The sequence below is a fragment of the Oryctolagus cuniculus genome, chromosome 10, assembly GCF_051225735.1.
Source record: "Oryctolagus cuniculus isolate XC-2025 breed Fujian yellow rabbit chromosome 10, ASM5122573v1, whole genome shotgun sequence".
NCBI lineage: Eukaryota > Metazoa > Chordata > Mammalia > Lagomorpha > Leporidae > Oryctolagus > Oryctolagus cuniculus.
Genome location: NC_142876.1, coordinates 116,842,808 through 116,862,461, shown reverse-complemented (window position 1 = coordinate 116,862,461; position 19,654 = coordinate 116,842,808). Strand labels below are relative to the sequence as shown.

The window sequence follows — 19,654 nt, the reverse complement described above, 5'->3', positions numbered from 1 at the left end:
TGGCATCCCATATGGACGCCGGTTCATGTCCTGGCTGCTCCACTTCCAATCCTCCTCTCTGCTATGGCCTGGGAAAGCAGTAGAAGATGGCCCAAGTCCTTGGGCCCCTGCATCTGCGTGGGAGACCCAGAAGAAGCCCCTGGCTCCTGGCTTCGGATCAGCGCAGCCCTGGCCGTTGCAGCCCTCTGGGGAGTGAACCAGCGGGTGAAGGACCTCTCTCTCTCTCTGGAGTCAGGGGCACACTTTGGAAGCTTTGTCCTTCTACTTGGCAGGCATTTTTGTAAACAAATAAGTCACCTTTTCCTGTGATTTCACTATCATTACAATTATCATTGGTCACTTTTTAAATAAAATTATTTACCAAAGAGAGAGAAAGAGCTCCCCAGTTGCTCACAATGCCCACAGCACCCACAGTGGCTGGGGCAGGTAAAACTCAGTGCATGTGAGTGCTAGGCCCCGATTACTGAGTCCATCGCTGAGGCTGGGAATCAAACCCAGGCACTCTGGTCTGAGACACTGGCATCTTAATTAGCACACTAACCACTAGGCCAAACACCGCTGATACTGTGCTGCTTCCACTGCTTCTCCTGTTTTCCATGAGGAAGTCACAGCGTGGGGAGTTGTCACTCGGTCGTGGCACTGCCAGGCCTCGGGCTCATCTGCTGCCAGCGTCCAGGCTTTTAGCTTCTGCCTGCTGGGTGGGCGTGTGCTGCTGTCCAGACACTGGTGGCATTGAAGACATGAGTTTGCTCGCAGGTGATGCATGTCAGGGCTGGAAAATTCTTACTTTCCCTTAGTGCCTTCATTTTAGAAACAGGCTTAGGGAAGTTAATGATTTTTTTTTTTTCTTTTTTTTTCTTTTTTTTTTTTTTTTTTTTGACAGGCAGAGTGGACAGTGAGAGAGAGAGACAGAGAGAAAGGTCTTCCTTTTGCTGTTGGTTCACCCTCCAATGGCCGCCGCGGTCGGCGCGCTGCGGCCGGCGCACCGCGCTGATCCGATGGCAGGAGCCAGGAGCCAGGTGCTTTTCCTGGTCTCCCATGGGGTGCAGGGCCCAAGCACCTGGGCCATCCTCCACTGCACTCCCTGGCCACAGCAGAGAGCTGGCCTGGAAGAGGGGCAACCGGGACAGAATCCGGCGCCCCGACCAGGACTAGAACCCGGTGTGCCGACGCCGCTAGGCGGAGGATTAGCCTAGTGAGCCGCGGCGCCGGCCGGGAAATTAATGATTTGCATCAAGTTTCCCGTCCTGCCCTGGCAGAGATGAGCAGAAAGCACACTGTGGGTTCACGTCCACTCCGGCGTGTGGTTGCCTTCCGCTGTACCGCATCTCCGAAGGCTGAGTGTGTGTCCCCATGTTTACTCAGATTGTTGCTTCAGTGAATTCGAACCCACTCGCCCGGTACTGTAAATACTGTCTGAGTAAGAGTGTAATAAAAAGGACGCGAGGTCGTGAGAAACGGCAGGGAGCGAGGCTCGGTGGCTGCGTACTGCGTCGTCCCGGGGCTCCTCTACGGCTGTGGCTGTCGGGCTGAAGTCTGCTGTGAGCGTCCTGCGTGGCCGCAGGGCTGCTCCGTGGAAAAGGACGTAACCCAATCCCTCAGGGCAGGCAGAACTCCTCCAGGTTTCCCGAGTTGGTTTTAGCCCAGGGGCAGCTAAGAGTTTGCCAACACTGTGCACTTTGGGGGTGACTCCCTTAGCTGTAGTTACGTATAAACCCGAGTCTGTTCCTGTGAAATCCCAAGTGCATGTCTCACTGGTGGCGGATCCACTCCCAGAAGAGTCGCGGTTCTCACGGCCTCCGACACCCCGCCTGCTGGGTCGCCTTCCTGAGGAACCAGGCGCAGGCTGTGTGTGCAGCGAGTCCTACAGGCAGGCCTGGGGGCGTCACCCAGCAGAGTGGGGGGCCAGGGTCTTGGCCACAGGTTTGTCTGGTTGACTGTACTTGGTTTTGGGGGGGGGGGGGCTGTATTTTGGAAATAGCCCAAGGCGTGTGGAGATGACCTGCACGGACGGTTCGGGGCTGGCTCACCTCTGCAAAAGCAGAGAGGAAGCTGCCGAGTTGGAGCGGTGGTTCATCGCCTGTTTCTCCTCCTTTACAGTGCTCTACCGGAAGGGGCCTCCGTTCTACCATGCAAGGTTTGGAGCCATTTTTTTTCAAGATTTACTTATTTTTGGTATCAGAGGGAGAGGGAGAGCTAGAGAGAAAGAGAGATTTCTTCCATCTGCTGGTTTACTGCCCAGGTGGCCAGCACTGGCCCATGCCACAGCCAGGAGCTTCATCTGGGTCTCCCGCATGGGCGCAGGGGCCCAAGCACTTGGGCCATCCTCTGCTGCTTTTCCTAGGCCATTAGCAGGGAGCCGGATCGGAAGTGGAGCAGCCAGGATAGGAACCAGAGCCCATTTGGGATGCCCGCATGGCAGGCGGTGGGCTTTACCCGCTGCGATGCAGCACTGGACTCTAGATAGAGATTTTTCTAAATAAGTTAATGGGTTGGAGGGACATGAGGAAATTTCTAGCCTCTCGTTGTAGTTTTCAGTGCCCTAGAAACAAGTCGTGCTCTTCTTGGCTTGAGAGGAGCAGGTGTTCTGTGCCCATGACTCAGCTCGAACTGCATCCGGCGGCAGGAAGTTGAGAGGTGAGGGTGCCACCTGTCCTGGAGTTCAGCATTCAGTCCGTCCGTGTGATAGGCGCTCGTGTGTAAGCAGGCAAGGGAATTTACAGCTCTGTTCTTCCTGTAGGTCTGGGACTCAGCCAGAAAGCTTCTAACTTAAAAGTGTAGTTTATTTTCTGTGCCTTCGTTCCCGGTAGGACAGTGCGCTTTCTACGCGGGTTGGTTTCGTGCCTTTTGTTCCTGAAAGCCTCTCATGTGTCTTGCAGCTACTCCGTCATCGTTGAGCTCGTGGACGACCGTTTCCAGGGCACGGCCCGCAGGCCATTCAGCTGGAGGGCGCTGGCCGCCCTGAGCAGGGTCTCAGCGAACGTCTCCAAGGTGACCCCGCGTGGCTTTGGCGTCTGTCTGCCCGTAGTGGAGTCAGAACGCCCTTGTAGGAACGTCACAGCGTTCCTGCCCTTGAAGTTCTGCATGATCAGGGTCTGGGCTGCCTCCCGTTGTCCGGGTGGACGTTGACGTGAAGCCGCAGGGATGGAGCCGCAGCGCTCCTGGGGGGATCGGACGTGGGCGGGCACTGCTGTCGCTGCCAGGGGAGGCCTCACTCTGTGGGCTGCAGTTCTTCACACTGGTGTGTGTGCACGCACACACACACACCTATTCCAAGGGAGTCAAAACCAGGACTGCCTGTCGTCAGTCTGCAGATTCTTGAAAGGGAGAGGAAGGGAGTTAACACTCAGTGCTCCCCGCCACAGCATGGCTCCTGGCATGAGGAGCTGCAGGGGTGCTGAGTAATCAGGTCACGTGGCTCATGTGCAGAACTGGGCCTCAGACCCCCAGCCGGGTGGCCTTTGACAGGAGGAAAGCTGCACCTTAGCAGGGCTGTCCTGGTGATCCCTGGGCCCCTGCCACTTTGTCCCCCGCTGCTGGGGTCTCAGCTGGGCTGGTGATAACCACCAAGGGCAGGAGACGTTGCCTGGGCTCGGCGTGGCCTAGGGAGCATTCATGGCACCTCCGTGTCACGTCCTCAGTGCTGTGTCCATCGTCGGCATGCTGGTCAGTGTTCACTGAACAGCGGGGCCTTAGTGAGGAAAGCATGCCTTGGCCATTAAGTTCTCAGGGGAATTGTGCCTGGGGCTTCCCTTTGTGGGGTGTCTGGGAGCCCACGCTGGGAAGAAAGGGAGGCCATGTGTGCCTCCTGCCTCCCCACCTTGGTGCTGTTGTTCTGTAGTGTTCAGAGTGTTTGTCCTCTCTCAACAGGAGCTTATGCTGTGTTACTTGATTAAACCCTCTACCATGACTGACGAGGAAATGGACTCCCCAGAATGTATGAAAAGAATCCAAGTCCAGGTGGGTAAACCCAGACGGTCACGTCGTCCCCCCGATTCCATGCATCATGTTACATCCTTCAAACAGGTGGTCCTGAAAATAAGTGGGAGCAGAAAGGCCTCTTGGCCCCATGGGCTGTGTCCCACCCCTTCCCGCTGAGCCCACTGCCCTCCCACTGTGCTGAGTCCCTGCCTCTTAGCCTGTGGCCTGGCTGTCTGTCAGTTGAACCTGGCAGTCTCTGACCCCCGAGCACCCCAAGACCTCCCATAAGGCTCACTCCCAGCGCCCAGAGTCCTTGGCAACTTTCTCTTGAACTTTGCATATGGCTTCCGTATGAGCTGAGCCCCCTCCTGTCTTTGTTGAGGTCGTGGTTGGATACCCCACCCCCGCAGGTGTAGCTCCGAGACATCCCGAGCTCCCGCCCACACCCAGTGTGCCAGGGCTTTCCTTCCATCTTTGTGCAAGTCGCCTTGCTCTTCACACTCCCCTGAACCCCACAGAGCCACTGCTCAGTCTCCAGACCCCAGCGGCTCCTCCCTCCAATTGGTCCTGCTTGTAAACTGCTGATCGAAGTCCACGCCTTCCTTCTCGGTGGCTGACATGGGCACACCAGCACCATCACAGGTGCAGTTCTGACATTAAGTGCTAGCATTTGGGATGGACATGTGGTGCCGGGGGCTAAGCCACTGCTTGCCATGCCCACACCCCATACAATGGCACCAGTTCAAGTCCCAGACCCTCCATTCCGATTCAGTTTCCTGCGAATGTATCCTAGGAGGCAGTGGATGTTTGGACCCTTGCCACTCACATGGGAGACCTGAAGTAAGCACCTGTCTCCTAGCTTCAGCCTAGGCTAGCCCTGGTTTTTGTGGGCATTTTCAGAGTGAACCAGCGGGTAGAAGAAGATCTCTCTCTCTCTCTCTCCCTCTCCCTCTCCCTCTCCCTCTCCCTCTCCCTCTCCCTCTCTCTCTCTCTCTTCCTCTATCCCCCTCTTCCTTCCTCTCTGCCATTCTGCCTTTCAAGTAAATGAAAATAATTTTGTTAATATTTGTTCATTTGAAAAGCAGTGTTAACAGAGAGAAGAAGAGAAATAAACAGAGAGCTTCCATCCACTGTTTCACTCCCCAGATGCCCACGATGGCTGGGGCTGGGCCAGGTGAAAGCAGAGTGGTGGCACTCCATCGGAGTCTCCCTTGTGGGTGCAAGGGCTCAGGGGCTTGGGCCATCTACCACTGCTTTCTCAGACACATTAGCAGGCAGCTGCGTAAGAAGTGGAGCACCCAGGACTCAAAGCACCCTGTATGGGACGCTGCCGTTGCAAGTGGAGTCTTAACCCACTCCACCATGATGCTACCTCCGAAAATGTTTTTTTGAAAGATTTGTCTTTTTCAAGATTTATGTTATTTACTTGAAAGGCACAATTACAGAGAGAGGGAGATAGAGAGATCCTCCATCCCCTGGTTCACTCTCCAAGTGGCTGCAACAGCCAGGCCTGGGCCTACAGCCAGGAGCCTGGAGCTCCATCTGGGTCTCCCACCCAGGTGGCAGGAGCCCAGGACTTGGGCCAACTTCTGCTGCTCTCCCAGGTGCGTTAGCAGGAGCGCGATCAGAAGCAGAGCAGCTGGTGTTCGTATTTATTACCTGGAATCGGCAGCCTCGTTCTGAATGGGCGTGGACAGCTCCCTGAGACGCAGCTGTGACGCCAGGCGCGTGGGCGGGTCCCTCGTTGCTGCTGTTGAGATTCAGCCCCCTTGTTCTTGCTGGGTTGCAGGAGGTGATTCTGAGCCGCTGGGTTTCTTCACGAGAGAGGAGCGACCAAGACGAGTTCTAACGGTTCACCCCCAGATTTCTGACTTCACCGACAGATACTTGTTGAGCCTCCTCGCTGCGCCGAGTTCAGGGCTGGATCAGGAGTCCTGTTGCTGGAATTGCCTGTTGATAGAGGTGTTAAGGGCATGCTGCTGCCAGCCCCCAAATTGTTAACAGTGTTTTAAAAGACAAGATTACGTCGGAGAGAGACGAGGCTGTGCTGGCCTGAGCTGACTGCTCTGTCCGCATCCGCTTGGCGGGGCCTGGAGGACTCTTCCAGAGATGGGGCTCCCCCTGCAGTTGCCTGGCAGCAGTAACCGTTGGCATTCCTACTGCACCGTTCGGTTTATAAAGCACCTTCGTCCTCACGGGTCTGGTTACCCACGTCTGCTCCCCTGCGGGGAGTGGACCCCGTGTTAGATTGTTTTCGGCAGGAACAGCAGTAGCACGTCTCGGGTGTCCAGGGAGCCCGTCCCCGTGCTGTGCCGAGGAACGCCTCTGAGGCAGCAGGCGCTGAACAGCTGCTCCGGACAGCACGCACTGTGCAGTCACATCTTGCTTCAGGGAATTTGTTACCGAGTAAATAAAAGTAAAATAAGATGCATGATAAACTGACGCGTGCTAAGTGCACCACAGCCTCTTTTTGACAAGGTAGAGAGCAGAGAAGATGCTGAGAGGCGTTGGGTGGAAACAGGAGGGCAAGAGGAGGGACGTTGCTCAATGGACACAGAGGGTGGTCACGGGTGAACGGGGGCCGAAACGCCTCCAGGGTCCAAGTTCCGCAAACTGGTGGGGTCTTCTCGGCGCTGAGGACCCCACAAGGGGCCCGCGGGGACATCTTAGGAGGCTGTGAGATGAGACAACCGGAACGGGCGCCTGTTGGCCTTGCCTAGGCCTTGGCCCCCGAACTGACCCACAAGATTCTGTCGTGAACACACATCCTAGTTGAGTGTTCGTTCACACCACAGCCCTGCTCTCGTTATGTCTTCGTGGTGCGACTGCACAGGTCTGGCGTTGCCAGCACAGCAGCTCTCCCCCAGACTCAGGCCAGGGGTGACCGGGAGTTGAGTGTCTTCATGGCAGGTGCAGCGCCCGGCGTCAATGATGCCGCTCACCTTCGGCGTTCTCACCGTCCTCGTCGCTTACTCTGGGCTGCTGTGCAGGGTCGAGTCTTTGCTTTGAAAGCCTTGAAAATCACAATACATCCAGAACCTTTGCTTTGCTGTTTCAATGGTCACTTGGTGCCGCTTTCTAAGCCCGGTGAGTGCATCTGGTGAAAGCTCCCCTGATCCCGGCCGCCTGGTGTCTAGGCTGCGGCGATGACGCGGTGTTGCGAGCGAGGAGGCACACACAGCTCTTCCTCGTGAGTGAAGGCCCCGGGTATCGTCCTTAGTCTAGGAAGCTGGGATTCCCTTCCTCAGGAATACGGTTTGGACAGAGTCCGGCAGCCACGCAGGCGTCCGCGTTCCCTGTGGGCCCTTGAGCGAAGATTGGTGCAGGGGTTTGGATGAGCCTTGCCCTCACGGTTCCCAGCTAACAGCAGTTTTAGCTTTACCTTCGGAGGCCTTATGTCTTGGCCCCTTTTCCTTATGAAATAAACATAGAAGATGGCTTTTGTTTAAAAAAAAAAACCACAGGTTTGTCCGAATTGCAGGTTTGCTTTGTGCTAGATCCACCTTGGGAAGATGTGGTGCTAAGGCTTTTGGCTGACCCTAGCAGATTCACTGTTTTCAGTTTTTTTTATGAGCTATGTTTGCATTTAGTCTTGTTGTGGGCTTTGTTTGTTTTTGGAAGTCAGAGTTACAGAGTAGGGGGGAGCTGGTTCACTCCCCAGATTGCCACAATGGCCAGCACTCGGCCAGGCCAAAGCCCTGAGCTTCATCCTGGTCTTCCATGTGGGTGGCAGGGGCCCAAGCACTGGGACCATCTTTTTCTGCTTTTCCCAGCCATCAGGGAACCGGCTCAGAAGTGGGATGTCAGTGGCACAGTCGGCTGCTTTACCCGCTCCCCCACAGTGCCAGCCGCCAGATTTGCTTTACAACCAGAATCCTGTCATGTTCTTGGCTCTCAGAGCATCTGTCCAGAGCCACCGGCTGTAGCGGCCTCGTGTCAGGATCCTGTGCACTTGCCACATTGCGACCTTGGGGAGACCTCACTGACCTTAACACACCATGCCCAAGGACACCTGGAACTTTGTGAAGCCAACAGTATTTTCACAAGTCTTGTCACTCAGTGCAAAAACTCATTCCCAGGTAGGAGAACATTTGCTTGGCCAGGATATCTTCTGTGGGTTTGTCTTTCTCCATGTGCTTATCCCTGGTAGCCTTTTTTCCACCACAGAGGATTCCCCAGGCCTCTGGTGCTCATCATTTCTTCTTCCTTAGCAGCTGTTTTCACTTAATAACGTGGCGAGGTGATTGCTACCACCACGCACCCGAGCAGCACGACAGCCCGAGCGTGTCCTGCACACAGTCCCGACGCAGCGCTGGAGTGATTCTGCCACAAACTCCTGCAGACTCGCTGTGTTTGCTTTGAGGGGGTAATTGAGGGTGGAGTGTCGTGCAGTCATGATCACGAACAGCAGGACTTGAGCTCAAGGCAGAGACCTTTCTAGTGTCGCCCCTGGCACCGCGGGAGCCTGGTGGCTTCTGCAGAATTCTCCCTGGGGCAGCGGATGAAGGGCTGGGCACCCCACATTGCAGGGAATGCCCTTTCCTTGCGCCCGCGGGAGTCCTCATGGGAGCTGTGACCCTCCTGCGGTCGTTTGGCAAACTCATGACTTGGAGGAGGAACCTCTAGGCTCCGCGGTGGTGGTCACTCAGGCACACCGACAGCCCCAGGGCTGCACCTGCTACACTTAGGAGCTTCTCAAGATCCCTGCGACTGCAGTGCCGGCATCTGATAGAGGCACAGCCGTGGTGCCCGGGGGCAGCTGAGGAGCCCTGTCCACGCAGCGAACACTGGTGGACGCCTAGAGGTGGGGGCTAGCCCGAGGGCCGTGTGCATGATTCTTGCTGTGAGCTCAGGAGGGCCACGGATCTCAGGACTGTGTGGATCCAAGGTTAAGAACTTAAGCAAGGTGGGGTGTGGGGCACTCACTTGGGCTTCCTCCAGAGAATCCTACTGAAGGCTGGGGAGCAGAATGCTCCTTCTGGAAGGGAACCACTCAGATCTCAGCTCCACCTCTCCCAGGACCCTGTGACCGTGGGGAATTCACTCGTCCTTTTCTGTGTAATTTTCAATTGGATCTATGACAGGCACCACGGGATGTTGCCGGCCCTTGTTTCTAACATGGGGCTGATTGCAACACCAACCCCATCTTGTGGTCCTGTTGGGAAAAGAGAACTCCAAGTACTCGCTGGAGGAGAGAGCAAACCCACCCAGCTGACCAGAGCCGAGAAGACACAGTGCCGGTCTCTGCCATGCGCAGTTTGGGTTGAGAGCTGATGTAGGTCTTGAAGTAGGCCGACCAGGTGGCAAAGGTGGGTGCTGTGGGGTGGGTGTGCCAGAGACTGCTGGGCACAGGGAGCAGCTGAGTGAACTCCATCCTGGGCAGGTCGCGGGCAGAGGTGGGTTGGAGTTGGCAGGATTTTTGAGACCCTGGGCGGGAAGAAGTTCCCTTGTTTGGGTGCCCTTGGCTGAGGGCGGGGCAGTCGAGAGCTCCCTGGTTTGCAGACAGGTTCTCAGGCCAGCACACCCAGCCTCCCACCCGCCCACCGTGGAGCCTCATGTCTGCTCCCTCCTCTCCCACAGGAAGGCACAGTTACTGACGGATGCGCTGTGAGAACGCTTCCATCCACAGATGGTACGGCGTAGCTGAGCTCAAGACCCTGCCAGGTGCACTTATCCGTGTATTAAAATCACACCCCATAAGTACGCATGGTGGTTGCCAGCAACAGACCAGGAAGCCGTGTCGGGGCGGGCATTCGGCCTAGCGGTTGGGACAGGTTGGTACCAAAGTACCTGGTTCCATGCCTGGCTTTGCTTCTGATGGCAACTTCCCGCCAATGCAGGCTCTGGGAGGCAGCCGTGGTGGGGGGCCTGGATTAGGTTCCCATTCACTGTTTAAGCCCCCAGCCTGGGGCCATCACAGGCATTTGGGGAGTGAACCAGCACACGGGAGTGCTGTTTCCCTGTGTCTCTCAAAACATTTAAAAATGGCAAGTGCAAGCCCAGCAGGTCACATACTGAGTGAAGCCATGCATGTGTTTGTGTGAGGTATCCAAGACAGGCAAGTCCTGGTGGAGAGGAAGGGGCGTAGCTGGGCAGGGGGGGAGTCTGAAGCCAGAGAGGGTGAGTGCGAACTTTTAAGAAATTTATTTTTACTTTCTCAGAGTCAGACAAAACTCTTCCATCACTGGCTCACTCCCCCAAATGCCTGAAAGCCCAGGTCAGCCCAGCCCGAAGCCAGGAGGGACCTCCTACCTGAGCCCGCACCGCCCTCCCAGGTGTGCGTTAGCAGGAAGCTGCCGTTAGGCGCCGGAGCCAGGTGTCGACCCTGGTGCTTCAGGGTGGGACGTGGACATCTGAACCGCGAGGCTGAATGCCTGCGCCCGCCCATAAATGCTGACTTCCCCCGTACTGGAACTGAGGTCCATTTCTACAAGTGAAATATGTTAACCTGCTGATTCATCTAGAAGATTTGATTTTTTTTTTTGTTAAGAACTGGAAGTGTTGAAAGTGTGTTTGCCATCGAGTGAAGTAGGGAAGCCTCACTTAGGAATCCGTCATCTAGATGCCAGCGTTGTGGTGCAGCCGGGTTCAGCTGCCAGGTGGGATGCCCGTACCCCACAGTGCGGGGTGCCTGGGATTGAGTCCACCTTCCTGCTAACCTGGGAAGCAGCAAGTGAGGGCTGAGAAAGCTGGTCCCTGCCATCCTCTGAGTTCCAGTGAATTCCACTGAGGCTCCTGGCGTCAGCCTGGCTGTTGCAGGCATTTGGAGAGTGACAAGGTAGATGAGATCTGTCTTTCAAACACTTTTTTTTTAAGATAAATATAAATTTACTCGAAAAGCATAGTGACAGGAAGGGAGAGACAGTGAGATCTTCCATCTACTGGTTGAGTTTCCAAATATCTGCAACAGCTGGGACCAGACCAGGGACCAAAGCCAGGAGTCAAGGACTCTACCCAGATCTCTGTGTGGGCAAAGACCCGACTATCTGGACAGTCATTTGCCACCTCCCGGACACATGAGCAGGAAGCTGGATTGGAGGTGGAGCAGCCAGGACTTGAATCAGGCACTCTGATACGGATGGCAGCATTGCAAGGGGCAGCTTAGCACACTGCATCCCAGTGCCCACCCCTCAGATAAATTTAGAGACCAAAACAGCCCTTTCCTGTGTGCTTTCGGAATTCCACATTCCCAGCAGGCAAAAGATGGAGCGAAAACAAGAGGACAGACTGGTGTTTTGCTGGTTTGAGCCACTGCCAATCCCGTTTGTGTCTAAGGGCTCAGAAGAGAGGAGAGGCCGTTTCCTGCGGGGTCCTGAGGCGGCTGTGTCTCATGTGGCCTCTGCTGTTGTGGACAGTCAAAGCTACCTCGCGCCTGCTCAGTGGGGACAGCGAGGGAGGTGCCCCCTCCCCTCCCTCCCCTCGTTCCCCTCCCTCCCCTCGCTCCCCTCCCTCCCCTCGCTGTCCTCAGAGCCCCGCTTCCCGGGGCAGTGGGCTCTCAGCCTTCAAAACCCAGCCCCTGTTGTACTTTGATTGCTGTGCGTTTAATTTGTTAGGACCCAGCTGCAGTAGGCTGAATATGTTTCAAGCAAACCCAGGATATGCTTCCAGCAAAACCAGACTTTTTTTTTCTTTAATATTGATTTCTTTATTTGAAAGTCAGTTACAGAGAAAGAGGGAGAGACAGAGAGCTTCCATCTTCTGGGTCTCTTCCCAGTGGGCTGGGCCAGACTGAGACCAGGTGCTCCCTCTGGGTCTCCTACATGGGTGCAGGGGTCCAAGCACTTGGGCCATCTTTGGATGCTTTTCCCAGGCCATCAGCAGAGAGCTGGATTGGAAGTGGAGCAGCCAGGACACAAACTGGCTGCCCATACGGGATGCCAGTGTCACTGACAGTGGCCTTACCCACTACACCCCCAAAACCAGACTATTCATCACAGTTAAATGCATTTAGAGATCCATGCTCCTGAGCAGAGGTGGCGGCCCCCTGCCCGTGCACCCAGTGCTCAGCATCTGTAGGCAGGCTGGCGCCTCGGTCAGGACAGTCGGCCACGCAGAAGCCATGCTCTGCTATGGCCCGGTAGAGTGCGATGTACTTGGATGCCAGCCTTGTCTTGGGGAGCACGTACTTCTCCGTGAACCCGCTCTTGTCCAGCGGCTGTCTGCCCTCCGTGGCCAGGACGCAGTTGATGAAGGTGAGGGCATAGCTGTAGCAGTTGTGCTGCTCCTCGTCATACCTTGCAAGACAAGGGCGTCACCAGGAGAGGCTCGGGCGCCCGCCCTGGCACTGCCCAAGGACTTGGCAAAGGAGTCGGGAACCTCGGCAGCGAGCAGGGCCTCTGCAAGCTTGGCCACGCGCATGCCGTTCTGGGGCGACGGCGGCCTAGGCCATCTCCACTTGGTCCTTCACGTCAGCAGGGATGGGCTACCCCTGGTGTTGAGAGCGGTCACTCAGTTGCATGTCAGCTGCCAATCTGGGGGACTTGATTTCAATGAAATTCCAGATTTCAGAAGTGGAATTCCTTCACCTAAGATTTACGATACCTGCAGAGTCTAAACTCCCGTCAAGGGAAGCGTGACAGCAATCTATCCATCTCTGACAGCTGAGGGTGTGGGAGCTAAGAAATTAGCTTTAAAACTGCTGGCCCTCGCTGTTGCATAACGGGTTAAGGCACCATTTGCAGTGCCAGCATCCCATATGGGCACCCATTCGAGTCCCAGCTGCTCCACATCTGATCCAGCGCCCTGCTAATGCAACTGGGAACGCAGCAGAAGATGGCTGGTTGGGCCCCTGCACCCACGTGGGTGACCCAGAAGGAGCTCCTGGCTCCTGGCTTCGGATCGGCTCAACTTACGCTGTTGCGGCCATTTGGGGAGTGAACCTGCAGATGGAAGACCTCTCTGACTCTCCCTCTCTCCTCTCCCTCTCTGTAACTCTGCCTTTCAAATAAATAACTCTTTAAAAAAATTTTTGCCAACCCTAAAAAAATGGAGCGTTCCTTATTTTTACAGCTTGGACACTCGTTTCAACTTTTGTTTGTTTTAAATAACACTGTCTTGGGATTTATTTATTCCTTTGAAAGGCAGAGAGAGAGAGAGGTCTTTCATCCACTGGTTCACTCCCCAGATGACTGCAATGGACAGAGCTGAGCCATTCAGAAGCCAGGAGCCAGGAGCTTCCTCCCATGTAGGTGCAGGGGCCCAAGGACTTGAGCCATATTCCACTGCTTTCCCAGGCCATAGCAGAGAGATGGATCAGAAGTGGAGCAGCCAGGACATGAACGGGCATCCATTTGGGATGCCAACACCGCAAATGGTGGCTTCACCCGCTTCGCCACAGCACCAGCCCCTATTTTTGTTGTAAGGGACTGTGCGATGGTGAGTTTTGCTGATATGTGTACAGACACCCAGTTGTGCAGGTGCTGGTCCTTTCACTTCACCACAGAGATGATGCTGACCCCTCTGCAGGGAACCCAGAGAGGCCCCGCCTCTGTCTCAGTTGTGTTACTGGCGCGAGTGTCTCGGTTTGGGCTGTGGCCAGCAATGGCCAGCGAGTGGGGCTGGGGCGAGTCTCTGTAGTACCTGTGCGGCAGCCAGGCCCCCGAGGTGGAGAAGTCCTCCAGGTACTTGTCCCACTGGTCCATCAGCCCAAACATGTTGGGCTGCAGTAAGGGGACGGCCAGACTCTGCTCCCACCCGGCTTCGTCCCGCTGGACGCCGTGCATACTGTAATTGTACACAACACCTGCAAACCAGACCATAGTTGTGCAGAGGCTGAAGGTAAAATACACACAAAACACCACTGCCCCATGAAAGGAGCATCCAGCAAGCACCGTGGGCCCTTCCCATGGTGTAACCGAGAGAGATCAATGGACAGGGGCAGGTGAGAGATTCTAGAATGAGTCCAGGAAGCAGCCCCCAGCCTCCTGAGACACTGATTCAGCTTCAGGAGGGGCTCATGCAGACTCAGCCCCCGCGCCCACCCCGTTACCCACAAAGTCCTTTGTACCTGCTGTGAAGTTGCCCACCTGACACGGAGAATGACAGGTGCCAGCACAGTCCTCTCCAATCCTGCTGTTGGAGCTATTTGCAAACCCTCTACCTTGTTTGCTTGCGTCAGCAGTGCACCCCAGTGATGGACTGGTGGGAGGGGCCAGCACTCAGCTGGCGTTAACATGCCTGCCCCCGCCCCAGGTGCTGGAGTGCCTCGCTTCCTGCTGGTGCGCGCCTTGGGCGCACACTGCAGGTGACCAGTCGCTCGAGCACCCGGGGCCCGGCACCCACATGGGAGACCTGGATTGAATTTCCCAGGCCCAGCCCTGGCCGCTGCAGACACTGGATGAGTGGAGTGGCTGGGAGCTCTGAGTCTCTCTTCGAAAACAAATGAGTGGTAAATCTGACTCTTAGTAGGTAAATCTGAGTTCAAAGCCCAGCGCTCGGTTTCTGCACCCACCCCCGCCTCTCCTTCCAGGGGTCCACGAAGGCCGCACTCTGTCACCTCGTTCTCATCTCGGGGGGACAGCGTGCCCGGCTCCCTGTGCAGCTCTAAGGTCCCTCAGGGCACAGGGGCCCCCATCCTGTCCTCCCCCTGGGTTCTGTGGGGTTTTTGAAACCACAGTGAGGGTGAAAGGCACTCACCGTTGGTGTTGGTCACCCCCACGTGCAGATCAGACCTGCCGTCGTACTCCCTGAGAGAAACAAGCGTGGTTGAAAAGCGGAGACCCGTAGTGGGGGTGCACCCGGGCCCCACTCCTGCCCCGGCACACCTGGCCGGCAGCTGCAGGGCCCGGCAGCCCCGTTTGAACGCTGCTGAGTGAAGCGCACAGCTGAGGGCGCTGTCCAGGGAGCTCTTCCGACCCTTCCTCCTGGGCTTCCACCCTGGGGCCAGGATCCGGAGGCAGCTCGGGAGGCCTCGTGGGCCCCCCTTCTCTTCCCCGACAGCCCCCTCCCTGGGATTACTTCCTCAAGACCGTCCGCGAGGGGCCAGCGCTGGGGCAGGGTAGGTTAAGCCTCCGCCTGCAGCACCTGAACCCACATTAAAGTCCTGGCCGCTCCAGTTCCAATCCAGCTCCCTGCTAATGGCCTGGGGAGGCAGCGGAAGATGGACCAATCCTTAGGCCCCTGCACCCACGTGGGAGACATGGAAGAAGCTCCTGGCTTCATCCTGGAATGGCCTGGGGAGGCAGTGGAAGATGGACCAATCCTTAGGCCCCTGCACCCACGTGGGAGACATGGAAGAAGCTCCTGGCTTCATCCTGGACCAGACCTGGCTGCTGCAGTTACCTGGGGAGTGAACCAGTGGATGGAAGATCCCTCTCCCTCTCCCTCTCCCTCTGCCTGTAACTCTGCCTCTCAAATAAATAAATCTTTTTTTTTTTTTAAAAAAAAAAAGGCTGTCCATGAAACAAATTCTGCATAATTGACTCTCGTACAATCCCAGGCCATCACTCACCATCTTGGGGACGTGGGGCAAGCCATCTCCCCTGCACTCTTGGCTTCCCTTCTGTAGAATGGGGGTGTCATCACACACCCAACAAGCTGGTATAAAGTAATATAAAGTAAGTGCCTGCTGGCATCTGCTCACGGGGTCAGATGAGTCAGACACATGCTTAAACTGCAGCTCCAGAGTCCCTCCTACTTTTTTTTAAATGTATTTATTTATTCGAGACAGACTGACAGAAAGTGCTCCTACATGCTGTTTATTCTCCAAATGCCTGTGTCAGCGAGAATTATACCAGGCCAAAGGTAGCAACTAGTAATTGAGCCCAGGCCCCCCAGGTGGGTGACAGGACCCCATCACTGCTGCAGTGGGCGTGGGGGCTAATTAGCAGGAAGCTGGAGTCAGGAGCCGAGCCGGGACTGGAACGCAGGCACTGCAGGGTGGGATGTGGTGGTGTCAGCAGCCCAAAGCCCACTTGCCACTTTGAGAGGTGACCTTTAAATCACAAAGCTCCTTTCTCAGACCAGAGATCTTAAAAGCAGAGTCGCAGCCTTGACATGGCCGAGGCCACAGGCGGCTGCCTGGCGTCTCCAGAGCGCTGCCTGCCAGGCTGCTTTCTGTGTGACCCCCACCCGCACCCCCACCCAGTTCAGAGGCCGAGCCGGGGGCTCCCCTCCTTTCCTTCCGTCATTGGTCCATCACATATTCACTGGGCATGCGGGGCCAGTGACACACAGCAAGCCAGATGAGGTCTTTGCCCCCCTGCAGTTTGCTAATTTCCAGAAAAGACTTTTTGTTTTTTGTTTTTTGTGCCAGCTGACCGTGAGTGCCCACCACGGCTCGGCCAGGAGCCTCTGCAGTCTCCAGCCTGCACAGCCGGAGGTGGAAACCCTGAGGGAGCCTGACCTAGTTAGACGAGAACCTTGGCGATCCCATTACATCACTGTTGGTTCTCCTCAGCCACGTAGGTAAAGCTGAGAGCGAGCTGTGACAGTCAGAACCAGGGGCTTGGAAATTCGGGTGAGCGGGGAGGAAAGGGTCTGGAAGCTGGCCTCAGAGGGCCTGGGATGGGGACAGGGAGCTCCCTTGAGATTTTTGCAGACCCTGCTGTGAGCACCAGAACGGGGCGGGGGGGGGGGGGCACCAAAGCACCCAGCCTGTCTCAGCACCAGCACTTCCCCCTGCAGGTGCCGAGTAAGACAGGCCTGATAGCGTCACCCCTCCCCCACCCTAGAGGAAGGCGGGGGAGCAGGCATGGGAGATACAGGAGGGGGCAAATGCAGCCCTTCCGGAGCCCACCCTGGGATGATGGCATTAACCCATCCGTGAGGACATTGAGAGGTGAGAGGTCACTTTTTTTTTTTTTCTTAAGATTTACTTAATTATTTTGAAAGAGTTACAGAGACATCTTCCATCTATTGGTTCACTCCCCAGATGGCCACAACAGCCAGTACTGGGCCAGGCCAAAGCCAAGTGCCTCTTCCAGGTCTCCCACTTGGGTGGCAGAGGCCTAAGCGCTTGGGCCATCCTCTGCTGCTTTCCTAGGCCACTAGCAGGGAGCTGGATTGGTAATGGAGCAGCTGGGACCCCAACCGGTGCCCATATGTGATGCGGGCGTCACAGGCAGCAGCTTTCCCTGCTACACCACAACACGGGCCCGGAAGTTCACCTGGTACAGGCCCCACCTGTGCACTGAGGATTCCGTCTCTCACACATGAGCTCTGGGGACACACTGAAGCCACAGCTCCTGTCCAGGCTCAGAACTACAAAGTGGATGAAAGCCAGTGATAAAGGGAAAATGTTAAAAGAGCAAAAAAAATAGCCGGTGCCGCGGCTCACTACGCTAATCCTCCGCCTTGCGGCGCCGGCACACCGGGTTCTAGTCCCAGTCGGGGCGCCGGATTCTGTCCCGGTTGCCCCTCTTCCAGGCCAGCTCTCTGCTGTGGCCAGGGAGTGCAGTGGAGGATGGCCCAAGTACCTGGGCCCTGCACCCCATGGGAGACCAGGAGAAGTACCTGGCTCCTGCCATCAGATCAGCGCGCCGGCCACGGCGGCCATTGGAGGGTGAACCAACGGCAAAAGGAAGACCTTTCTCTCTGTCTCTCTCACTGTCCACTCTGCCTGTCAAAAAAAAAAAAAAGAGCAAACGTCCAATGAACAGTGACTGCAGGCTCCTCAAGCGACTGTGCAAGCCAGAGACCCTGGAAACACGCCCTTCACAAACAGAAAGAAAAGACACTCAGGGAGTGGACTGACGATGGGAAGCAGAGGCCAGCGTGTGTCACGGTGGATTCAGCTTCCGTCTGTGACGGGGGCATCCCATATGGGCACCAGTCCCACCTGCTCCACTTCCTATCCAGCTCCCTGCTCACGTGTCTGGGAAGGCAGCAGAAGGTGGCCCAAGTGCTGGGGTCCCTGCGCCCATGAGGGAGACCCTGATGGAGCTCCTGGCTTCAGCCTGGCCCAGCCACTGCCATTGTGGCCATTTGGGAAATGAACCAGCAGATAGAAGATCTCTCTCTCTCTCTCTCTCTCTCTCTCTCTCTCTCTCTCCCTTTTAAATAAGTAAATGATAAATATTTTTTTTAAAGCTGCTTGCTGACAGCCGGTGTGAAGTCCTGGCATGTGGAGAGCAGGCTGAGACTGTCCACTGTGACGTCACACAGAGCTTCTCCATGGGCGTTTGTTCCGGCGACCAGCGTTACCGGAAACAAATTCTGAACTTTGAACACTAGCGTCAGAAGCTGTGAGACTGCACAGTTAAGGACCCCAAGTCAGCACAAAGCAGGGCTCCTAGGAAGCAGCCCGGGGCTATACAGCCCTGATGCAGGCGGCCTGAACCCCACGGGACAAGCTTGTGGTGCCGCTGAGACCTGGTGCCCGGACACCTGGGCCCCCGCAGGCTGTGAGGGGGACACAGGGTCCTGCAGCTGCTTAGAACTGGGCTGTGTGACGCCTGCCCTGGCCCGCCCTTGTCATCTCAGACAACACAGACAGGAGCAGGGACAGGCAGCGGGAGCAGGGGGGGCCAGTCCAGCTCCCTCTGTCCACTCCTCGCCGTTTCTCTGGGTTCCTGAGTCATTCTTCCCGAGAGCCACGGGGAAACGGGTCTAGAGCCCACTTGAATATCATCCCCTTAGGCTGTGGTCCCTGAGTGACCGCAGGTGGCGCCTGTTCACCCGCGGGTCACTCCCCAGCTCGCCTCCCGACACCTGCGTTTCTCTCACGGTCCTACCACAGGCTGCGTGCGAGGGAGCTGCAGAAGTTCACGGAACGTAGAATAACAAGAGAGGAGCTTATTTCCGTGCCGCGTTTTCAGAAAACACTGGGAAGAGCCCGCCCAGCCCTCCCTCCAGGGATGCATTTGGGCCAAAGCGACCAGCCGTGCAGAGGCGACCCCGGGCGTCACGCTGGAGGGCGAGCAGGCAGCCAGTGACCGGCCCACTCGCGCAGCCGAGCCCTGCCCGCGCTCCGTACCTAAGAAACGAGCCCCGCGTCGGCCTGAGCAGGAACGAGCACTTCTCCCGGTGCCCGTCGGCAAACGGGTTGGAGATGCTGACGGGGGCTTCCTCCAGCTTCCGCGAGCCCACGTCCTGCAGGCACAGGGGGCAGCGGCGGGGCACGCCGAAGCTGTAGATGCATTTCTCGCAGTGGCTGACTTTAATCAAAGGCTTGCCGGCTTCCGCACCGTGCATGGCGCTTCCTCTTCTCCTCGCAAACGCGCACCTGGCTAACCTGATCGACCGTGACGTCACCCTGATTGACAGCCTCATGGCCGAACCAGGCAGGTGAACCGCTAACCAGGACGCCCCCACAAACTGGTTTCCAAGCGTGCCTCTTGGCAGGGCTCCCGCGCGTCCCCAAGTCCCCGGCTCCCGGTGACCGTTTGCTCACCCCTACTCCTCCTGGGACCCTGTCCTTGGATCGCCCGCTTGGTTTCGTTTTTCCCAGTAGTCTGTGGGAGCTCGGCATTGGAGGGTGGCCTTTATTCTCGAATTACTTTGTTTTTGCACCAATACGTGACGGCTCCCTTCTAGGCTGTTGCATATTGTAGAAGTCACTTAACACAATTAGAAATAAGAGTGGCGGCTGCGGTCGGCTGAGGCGGTTTCTGGGCCCGGGGGTCTGTGCTGGCTGTTAACCGCGGCTGATGACGCGCGAATATTCTGTCCGTGAGCATGCATCAAGCTGTGCAGCTTCCTGCGTGCATTGTGATATTTTTAGATTTTAAAGCAGTTTCCCGCAATTGCCAGGGAGGTACGGGGGAGAGGCGACCGCCCCTTGTTTCCCGCTCCG

At 56.5% G+C, this 19,654-nt stretch overlaps 2 protein-coding genes across 7 annotated transcripts in view; one reads left to right on the top strand and one right to left on the bottom strand.

The window, feature by feature from the left end:
* TSEN2 (tRNA splicing endonuclease subunit 2) overlaps positions 1–6,359 on the top strand; it is a 37,881-nt gene extending 31,522 nt beyond the window's left edge. For 4 of the 5 annotated variants that reach the window (XR_016215070.1, XM_089306645.1, XM_089306644.1 and 1 more), the window contains 4 exons: positions 2,101–2,137; positions 2,880–2,991; positions 3,871–3,960; positions 5,711–6,359. Coding sequence is in view for 3 of the 5 variants with exons in the window: in XM_089306645.1 (XP_089162771.1) it covers positions 2,101–2,137; positions 2,880–2,991; positions 3,871–3,960; positions 5,711–5,770 (299 nt within the window). In the remaining 2 variants the exon portion in view is untranslated. The remainder of the gene's footprint in view (positions 1–2,100; positions 2,138–2,879; positions 2,992–3,870; positions 3,961–5,710) is intronic. The other variant, XR_011379653.2, reaches the window with a different exon arrangement.
* Positions 6,360–11,540: 5,181 nt separating this feature from the next.
* On the bottom strand, positions 11,541–19,597 carry MKRN2OS (MKRN2 opposite strand). 2 transcript variants are annotated; one of them, XM_089306646.1, is made up of 4 exons: positions 18,836–19,597; positions 14,557–14,606; positions 13,501–13,663; positions 11,541–12,400 (listed from the first exon to the last, which is right to left on the bottom strand). In XM_089306646.1, exons 1-4 carry the CDS (start codon positions 19,129–19,131, stop codon positions 12,370–12,372), a joined length of 540 nt encoding a protein of 179 aa, XP_089162772.1. In that variant the 5' UTR covers positions 19,132–19,597; the 3' UTR covers positions 11,541–12,369. The 2 variants fall into 2 exon arrangements, with proteins under 2 accessions (XP_089162772.1, XP_008258645.2); XM_008260423.5 differs by having other exon boundaries at positions 11,541–12,155; positions 18,836–19,282.
* Positions 19,598–19,654: the final 57 nt, after the last annotated feature.